This window comes from Alligator sinensis, unplaced genomic scaffold, assembly GCF_000455745.1.
Source record: "Alligator sinensis unplaced genomic scaffold, ASM45574v1 scaffold531_1, whole genome shotgun sequence".
NCBI classification, from domain to species: Eukaryota; Metazoa; Chordata; order Crocodylia; family Alligatoridae; genus Alligator; species Alligator sinensis.
The window spans coordinates 37,209-46,881 of NW_005842173.1; the positions used below are offsets into that span (position 1 = coordinate 37,209).

Genomic DNA, 9,673 nt, shown 5'->3' on the forward strand with positions numbered 1-9,673 from the left:
CCGTTGCCAATACCAGGTCCAGTAAGGCATTCCCCCTAGTGGGACCGTGTACCTCCTGTGTCAGGTGGAGGTCCTGTACACAGGTTAGAAACCTGCGTGAGCGGTGGGAGTTTGCCGTCTGCGTCTCCCAGCAGATGTCCGGGTAGTTTAGGTCCCCCATGACTACCGCCTCTTTAGCTTTTATGGTCTCCATCAGGTGCCTCAGGAGCCCCGAACCTATTTCTTCCCCTTGATGTGGGGGTCTGTAGCAGACCCCTACCACCAAATCCCTTTCTCCTTGCCCCCCATGTAGCCTAACCCACAATCCTTCTACTTCCTCATCCTTGGATTCCGTCTTGATGAGGGTCGATGTATATTGCTCATTGACATAGAGCGCAACCCCTCCCCCTTTTTTCCCCACCCTGTCCTTTCTGTACAATCTATAACCCTCAATATGTACCGCCCAGTCATGGGATGAATCCCACCAGGTTTCCATTAGCCCTTCTAAGTCATAGGTGTTTTGTGCAAGCAGGAGCACTAGTTCATCCTGCTTGTTTCCCATGCTCCTAGCATTAGTATATAGGCACTTGAGCCCTGCGACAGGTGCCTTTGCTGCCCCCCTGCTCCGAGTCCCAGTTTGTCTAGAATTGTTCCCAGTTTAGGCAGTGAAGGTAGGCACAGAAGCAACTTACGATTTCCACCTTTCCAGGCCATCTTATTCCGAGGTGGAGGTCCGAGACTACCTGTGGCAGATTCTTATTGCTGTGGAGTACCTCCATGCCCACAACATCCTGCATTTGGATCTGAGGTCTGAAAACATGATCATTACTGAGCCCAACCTGCTTAAGCTCCTGGACTTCGGCAACGCACAGTTCTACACACCAGACAAGATCATGACTATGGACAAGTGCAGGGACTATGTTGAAACCATGGGTGAGTGCGGTACAGCAAAGTTGTGTTGGCGCTAGGTCAGCATGGCCTGGGATCGCTGCCCCTTGGGAAGGTCAGACTGGGAGCAGCAGCTGACAGATGAGTTTGTACCTGCTCTGAGTCCCCTCACTTTGCAGGTGTTACCCTGCAAACAGGAAACTGAGCTTGGCACAGATGCCCGTCTCACTTATGCAGCAATGGAGGAGGTTTTAGTGCAGACTTAAGAACAGACCCCTGCAGAGTCTGGCCTAGCCTGGGCTGCGGCGTGCTCTGAGCCAGCACATGCACAGCCCTTGCTCTGAAATCAGTTGGTTGCAAAGGGGAGAATCAAATAGGATTAGCAGCCTGCCTGAGCCACTGCCTCCAAGGACTGGGCTGGCAGCTCTCAACTCCCAACTCAGGTGATGCACAGGGTGCTATCCACACCTTGTGAAGCCCAGTGTCCCTTCATGGGCATTGATGGACACAGCTGGAGCACATCCAGCGAGCATCCTCCTACTTACCCCAGTGTGACTTGCGTAGCTTCACCACAGTTACCCCAGCTTCCCAGTGCTGGAAGCGAGAGGGGTATTGGGCCCTGATGCTACCTACGTGCACTGCAGCAAATGCATTCATTGCTCAGGCAAAAGCAACCAGAGCAGCCAGAGAAGGACAAGAGATCCATAGCAAAGGCAAAGCTCTGTGGAGTCGTAGTCCAGGGTCCCTCTTAGTCCTTGTGCTAATGCTCCGCTGCAGTGTCTCTTATGGCTATTATGGCTATTATGGGCCCTTTATTCCTCTTTCCCTTGAAACACAGCAAGGATTAGAAGCAGCCCGCAGCTTTCTCTTAGAAACAAAGTCCTGTCTTGGAAGGAAACGCCATTTACACTGATGTGCTTTTTTTAGCTCCAGAGCTCCAGTCAGAGCAAGGAGCCCTCCCACAGACTGACATCTGGGCTGTCGGCGTCACTGCTTTCATCATGTAAGTCGGTCCCTTATTCCCTAGCATCAGCTTTAACATCCCTTGGAGCTTCAGGGGAGATGCAACAGCAGAAAGACACTGAATCAGCAGCCCTGGGGGCCTGTGGCATCAGCTCAGGATACCCAGAGCCCGTCCATACTCCAGCCACACTCTTAACCAGACCCGCCCTTGCACAGCTGACACTTCCAAGCTCTGGTGTCATCTGCTTCCTCACGTTAATGCACCATTTCATAGGCGTTCTCCAAAAGGGACCGGGGATGGGATGGGGAGGCCTCACATTGATTCACCCTCCTCTTTGTCACTAGGCTGAGCGCCAACTACCCGCTCAGCTCGGAGGTGGCCTGCGACTTCCCCAGAATTGCCAGGAGAGGGAAGATCAAGCTCACTCGGTGTTACGCGGGGCTGTCCGGAGGGGCCGTGTCGTTTCTCCAGAGCACGCTCTGCGCCAATCCCTGGTAAGAGGATATGGGCTTTCCTGCAAAACCTCATGCAGGGCACAGCTCTTCTCCCACAGTAGCTAGTAGCGCTCCCCCCCAGCAGGGCTCTGCCTGGTCCAACCTCTTCTTGACACGGCAGCTCTTTCCTGTCTTAGGGGGAGGCCGTCGGCAGCAGAGTGCCTGCAGATCCCCTGGCTGCAGGAGACAGGCTTGGACGACAAGCAGCAGGCAGTGGTCACCTTCTCCACCACCAAGCTGAGGAGTTTCCTAACAGACCGGGAGAAGAAGAGGAGCCTGCTGTGTTCGAAGTACGGCGTGATGATTGCACAGTGAATCCAGGCACCTCCCACCCCTCCATGGACCCCCGCTCATTTGTCCATCAGGGGAATGGCACAGCTGGCTCTTAACTCCCTGGAGGAAAGCAGTGACCCTGATGCCTCAGAGCGGGATTTGTATGGCCAATTCCCATTAGAAGTGAATGGGAACTGGGCATCCCAATCCCCTAAATGGCTGTGAAAATCCTTCCCTCAGTGCTGGAAGACAGCACATAAATACTGCTCAATGACTTCCACCCTGGTTGCCAGCCACGGCTCGTGGACACCTGCCCCTTCAGACCCCGTGGCCCCGCAGCGACGTTTGATCCTCGTTGTTCGGGCAATACTCAGGCTGGTTTCTAGCCTCTCTCCAAACCAGAAGGAGCTGACAAAATATTGCCCTTGAAATGGAGCCCGGAGCTGGTGGGTTGGGCAGAGGAGGCAACCAAATTGTGTCCCAGGGTGGAATAAGTCTTAATTGTTCCCAAGAACCCAAATGTTGCTGTGGGGATATCAGGAGATAGGATGTGTCTGCCTTTCTTCTCAGTCACCTGGGGGTACCTGCAGCTGCCGATAGCATTTGTGCAACCTGCTGTGTCTGCCACAGACCAGCCGGGGCCTGGAGTAGATGTGTACAGTCAGGACCCACCAGCAGCTGGGTTCAGTGTGCAGTGTGCCGTGGTCCTGGATGCCTACAAAGCCTGCGGTTGCCAGTGGGGATCGAATGCAAGAGGAAACCTGGGTGTAGCTTCCCCAGCTGTGAAAAAGCAGCTGGCTACACAGCAGCCACAAAAATGGAGAATGAAAAGCCAGCCACAAAATGGCTTCACAAGAGCACATTATGTGACAGCCAACCTGGCAGTGCCGAGGGGATTTGAGCTAGGGTCCACAGTCTGTAGGCAGCAGCTCTACCCGGTGAACTAGAAAGGAGCCGTCTTGTTCCCAGGCTAGTAGGGGCCATGCTAGGTTGGTCTCCACTGGAAATCGGTCTTATGTGTGTCCTATAGCACAGGACGTGTGCATGGTTTTCTGCTTCATTAACCCTGCTGGCTATCCATTACAGGCCTCTACCTGCAAGAGGTAATGACTGGCGTGGCATCGATAGTCCTCATTTTTCAGGGCTGGGGGCACAGCTTAATCCTTTGTGTGCTGCTCCATCCTGGACGATGGCCCAGCTCGTGCCATCTCAGACACACAAGCCCTTTCTTTTCCACTCTGCAGGGTTGGGGGCACAGTTTATCCCACTGCCGCGTCACGTGTGCCCCTGCTCCCTCTGCTGCAGGAAGAGCAGCCCCACATCTTCTGAGGACTAGTATTTCTGTGAGCATCACCACAGTGATGCTGGACACATATTTCAGGGCTTTCATTCTCAGAGTCAGGAGCAGGCCTACCAGGCACTTTCCCTGGCTTGGTTTATCTGGATTGGTTGTCTTAGAAATATACGCGATGTTTAGAAATACAAAGTTGGTTCTGCCGCATGATAACTCGGCATGTTGCTAAGGGTCTCCCCCGGAGGAAATGGTGCCTGAGGCTCAATGCATTTAGGATTTGAGCCTTGGGAACTCCTTCTCAGAGGAGCACATGCAAGAAGGAAACTTTTGTCCATCCCTGAGACAGTGCTACAGTCACCGAAGGCCATGCCTGGGAGCAGGGGTGCAGGAGTGGTGCATTGCTCGCCTCCCTATAGATACCACTCCCTGTGCTTTACCTCTGTGAGCTGTGCTCTTTTGCAGCTGGAAGTGCAGTGCAACAGAGGAAGCTTCTTCCCAGCAGGTGACTTTGGCAGGATCAGCACTGCCGTTGGCCAAACGCCGGCTTGACAGGTGCTCGTGGAAGATGCTCATTTTCCTTTCATGCCTGCTGTGCCCTGTTGAATCAGCTATGCCCAACACAGCCCCTTCTACTGAAGCAAACTAGCCAGTGCAATGCTTTCGGTTGTGTGTCTTCAACACAGCGAAGACTGCTTCTGCTAGATGGTCAGATAGCAATGCTTGCTTGCTGCTAAATATTTGAAGTATATCCATGTACAATACACCTATTGTGATACTGAATGCACAAGATGCATCCAGGTAAAAGGCACCTCTGCTGAGCTGGTGACTGTACAGTTCAAATGTGCTTTCTGTGCTCCTGATGTATCTAGGTAGATGATACCCACTGTGTGTGCTCCTGGCATATCTAGACAGAACATGTCTGTTCTGCTGTGCAACGTCCTACGTGTATCGGGGTAGATGCACCTGCGGTGGTGTTGGCTGTTTTACGTGCATCTAGGTAGCACACACCTACTTCTGCTGCTGAACGCTCTGGCGTGTCTAGGTAGGTCATACTGCTATGCTGCTGAGTATACCAGGCATACCTAAGTAGGACATGCCTGCTGTGCTGCTGAATGTCTGGGTCAACCATGTAGATTATACCTGCCATGCTGTTGAATGTATTAGGTGCACCCAAATAGGATGCACCTGCTGTGCTGCTGAATCTCCTGGGTGAATCTAGGTAGATAAATTGCACCCATTGTGCTGGTGAATGTTTTAGATGTATCTGAATACAACAGACCTGCTATGCTGCTGTATACACGCTAATCATTGCATTGACATTGTGAAAGCAGTTCATAGAAAATCTGCTGCCTTCAGTTGCCTTGAAGTAGCAGTATCGCATAGGCTAGTCCCCACTATTGCCTAGGGTCCTATTTATCCTACTCACACGACAGTCAAGGGCTTCAGAAGCATCAATGGCCTTGGCATCGTTAGGGAGAGAAATTGCATGTTTAAAGGGATTCTTCCACATAGGAGCCTGGGCTGTTGATGTATACAGATCCTTTGATCTAGTACATGGGAGTGTGCTTTCACGTCACCCTGTGAATGCAGCCAGTCGTACTGAGAGATGTGGGAACAGAGTTATTGGCAAATGCAGTAGGTTTTGATTTGTTCTTAAGAGGCCAAAGCTTCCCAGAGTTTAGTATTTTTTCATTGTTTCGAAAAAAAAACCTGTTGTGGGTTGTTTTCTTTTACAATTAAAAGCTGTTAGTCTAACCATGTGATTCATTTGTGCCTATAATCTCTGTGTACTTGTGAGTGTATATGAAATGAATGAACTACCCATTGGTTCTGTTGTGGTCCATTTCTTGCACAAAATATTGTTTGGTAACTTTCATTAGAAACAATATATAACGGGATGCTTCGCTCGTCGAGCTCTATCTGGTTGTGGTTTGTGGCGAACGGAGGGGAAATCAGTTCCTAATGTATGGTGGCTTCTTGCAAGCGCGAAAGACCAAGAGTGGCAGTAAAATGGTGATGGCTTGTCCAGTCTTTCTGATGGAGCTTGGTCAAACCTCGGCCTCTGTAGCCCCTTCCCATGCTCCTACACCAAGCAGCACTGGAAATGGGGCGGAAAGTGGGGGAGGCTTGACTAGGCTGGGAAGATGGATGCAGGTACAACCGACTCTGAAGCTTTGAGTTTCAAAGTTAGACCGTCTCCACCTTCCACTACAGAAGAGAGATCCTGGCGGACAGGGCCATATTGCAATCTTCTTCGCACCGCAGGAAAATAAGTTTCTTTGGCCCGACACTGCTGTGAGATTAGAAGATAGCCCACAGCTTTGTAAGGAATCTGTTCTCCCTCCAATGCGTTTTCTTATCCAAACCAGAGATGCTTTACCATGGCACGGCCTCGTTCTTTGTTCTGGTGATTTTTCTGGAGGGTGTAGGGGTTGATTTTTTTTTTTTTGGAAGGGAAAATGTAGGTTAAAACATGTCAAGATTGGGGTGCCTACACCCTTCTTACCCGATTGGAATGAAGTGATTTTGCTTCTCCAGTGTGCATGCATTTTGAGCATGTCTGAAGTCTTATAGACGTAATATTGTTTTTGTTAAATAAACTGCCTTGACAATGAAGTTAAGCCAGATTTGTTGCTGAATTATCAATATATAACTATGGTTTGGTAACACTGAGAGCCTTTTGGTCCGTGACATGGCACAAACACCAATGAAGATGATGGAAGGTGTTGCAAAGACCCCACATCGCGTGAGCGATGTGCGAAGGGTAGGTGGGCAGAGTGCAGACAAGCAAATCCCCGTGTTGCATACTGCTGCAGGTTTTGGATTATCATTATCAAGGGACCAGCCATTTACCTCTACACATCTACCCACCTGTCCCTACTTGTTTCACTAGCTAAGGCCTCAAAATGAGTCCTCTCTCATTAGCAGCAGCTCACTTCCAAGTTCTCTAAAGCGTATCCCCACGCAATTAGCTTTAAGTAGAAAATGGCTTTGGCTACCAAAGCCAAAGTTACCTGATTGAGTCTATGGTACTGATAAACCCTTGACAATTGTTACAATATACCACATTGTTCTGATTATAAATTGACCCTTTTTCATCCAAAGCAACCATAAAAATTGCACTCCACTTACAATCAAGTTTGGCCTCGAGCAATCTTGGATTTGCACTGCTTTTGTGCAAGCAATAAAAATACCAAACCAGAATTTCCTGTTGGTGCTGCTTTTACTTTAATACTCTTAATGCATTCAGTCCTTTGGAGTCCTTTCTTTGGTCGTTTGCCTCTCCTGCAGGAGGTTGCACACACAGTAGCAGTTCAAGGATGTTGTCTTGTCGTTAGGGACTTACATTCAGGCAAAAAGGTCATTTATTTGCTTTTTTAAATTGAAACTAAAATAGTGCAGTCATCTTATAATGGGAACAATCTGGTTTTCTATCCAACCTAAACAGACTGTAAAAATAAAAGCTGCATAAGTGTTTGGATGACTCTTCCTCCTGGTTTCAGATTCAACTATCCGCGATGCCACAGCTGGTAAAGCGAACAAAGCTCTGGCTTGCATCCATAGATGCTTCTCCAGCCAATCCCAGGATGTCATCCTCCTGCTGTACTCGGCCTTGGGGAGGCCGCAGCTGGAGTACCGCATCCAATTCTGGGCTCAACGGTTTTAAAAGGACATGGAAAAGCTTGAGAGAGTCCAGAGGAGAGCCATGTGCATGATCAGCGGACAGGAGAATAGGCCTTATGAAGAGAGGCTGAGAGCCATGGGACTCTTCAGCCTGGAAAAGTGCAGGCTCAGGGGTGATTTGGTGGCTGCCTATAAGTACATCAGGGGTGTGCATCAGGATCTGGGGGAATTCCTGTTCACCAGGGCATCCCAAGGGATAACAAAGTCCAATGGTCACAAACTCCTCCAAGACCAATTTAGGCTGGACAAAACTTCTTTACGGTCTGAGCCCCCAAGGCCTGGAATAGACTCCCCTCCAGGGGTGGTGCAAGCACCTACTCTGGACTCTTTTAAGAAACATCTGGACACTTATCTTGCTGGGATCCTGTGACCCCAGCTGACGTCCTGCCCTTGGGGCAGGGGGCTGGACCTGATGATCCTCCAAGGTCCCTTCCAGCCCAAATGTCTATGAAATCTTTTCCGTAGAGCACCTGACAGAGTTGCCTCTTACTTTTCCAGATTAGAGAAAATCCTATTGGGAAAGAATAGCCAAGGTTCATGGACACTCGCTTTGTCCAGCATTAGGAGTCACATATCACTTCTGGTCATAAAGAAGTCGGGCTGGAAAGGACTTCCCGAGGTCACATCGAGTCCAATTCCCTATCCGCGGCGGGATCATCCCTATCTAAACCATCCTACATAATCCATCATCTAAACTCTAAATAAGACTACTGTCAATCCTGACATATCACTGACACATGGCCTCCAGCTCTGTTTGCAGATCAGATTAAACCTTCAGCTAACAAGTGTGCAAGTGTGTTGACTTTCTGTCTCTCTTTATGAAAAGACCCTCCAATTTATTTAAGGCTAGAAGGGGCCAGTGTGATCAGTATTGATATTCTGCAGATGAGGACCCTGAAACACAGAGGGGCAAAGTGAGCTGCCCACCCTCCCTTTAAAGGGCAGCAGCAGAAACACTTGTCTGAAGCTACTTTTGAGGACTCTGTCCATGAGGCAGCAATTCTCACACCTGCACACATGCTTGCACACACACTGTATGTGGTACCATGTATAGAATAAGATTACTTGGCATCCATGGATCCTCTGAATCCTGGAGTATGCGTAGGAGGTCTAGTCAGGTGCCTGATGAGTCTGCTTGTCCAGAGTCCTGCAACCATCACACCAAGCCCTTCAGCGCATGCACCAAGGCAAGAGTATGGAGGAGTAGAGACTGCCCAAGACCTGCCATCCCCCATTTCGATCATGGAGACAGAGTCCAAAGGCCAGGCCAAGGCCAGATGTTCAGTGTCTCCATGTCTGTAGCTTCTGCCAGACAGCAACAGATAAGAGCTGTTGCTGAGTGCCTAACATCTCAGCAAGGATGAACTTCTGTCAGGACGATGCCCCTTCACCTTTCTCCAACCCAGGAGTACCCACAAGGCAGTGGGGTCTAGGGTTTTGAGGCACCCTATATGCACCTTACTCCGGAGGTTGCAATTGGGGTTATTTATAGGAGCCTTGTATAGCCCCACCACATTACCACCGGGCTCTCCAGTTGGATGCAGTACATGGTCACACCCAGGATCAAATTAATAATATACCTGAAACAAAAAAAAAGTGGTATTTTTTTACCTTCCTTGGTAACTGGAAAAAAAAGAAGTGGGTTTTTTTCCCAAATGATCTGTGGTAACTGCTGGCAGCTGCTGGCTTTGGAAAATCAGGCCGCTTGTTCAAACAGGCAAGCCTGGACTTGGGAGCCTAACTTAGCTATTAGGCCAGCTGCCTGCTGGTGGATCTCGCTGGAGCCCTTTTGCCTACACCTGGGATTGTGCAGGTACCCAGCCATTGAGGACATGGCCCCGCACATGTACTGCTGTGCATTGCTATAAGGATTTGCCAGTGCCTATTCCAGTACATACCAGGCCACATACTTAGCTGATGAAAAGCAACACTGCTCCCATGAAGAGACACCATTTCCTAATTTCTAGTTTGCCTGAGAACATTTTGAACTCGTGGATGCTATTTTTTGGCTAGCCTGTTCTTGCACCTTCCTGGCTCCCCACCCACTACTGCCTGCCACTCCCTGATACCATGTGGTTTCCTTGTTTTGCTTCCCTA

At 49.7% G+C, this 9,673-nt stretch overlaps 1 protein-coding gene across 1 annotated transcript in view; it reads left to right on the plus strand.

Annotated features, from left to right (window-relative positions):
• The window catches only part of LOC102377185 (obscurin-like), a 42,706-nt gene extending 35,260 nt beyond the window's left edge, over window positions 1-7,446 (plus strand). The window contains exons 24-27 of the mRNA XM_025206816.1: window positions 689-912; window positions 1,795-1,870; window positions 2,176-2,325; window positions 2,463-7,446. Coding sequence (XP_025062601.1) covers window positions 689-912; window positions 1,795-1,870; window positions 2,176-2,325; window positions 2,463-2,640 — 628 coding nt within the window. The 3' untranslated portion in view covers window positions 2,641-7,446. The remainder of the gene's footprint in view (window positions 1-688; window positions 913-1,794; window positions 1,871-2,175; window positions 2,326-2,462) is intronic.
• Window positions 7,447-9,673: the final 2,227 nt, after the last annotated feature.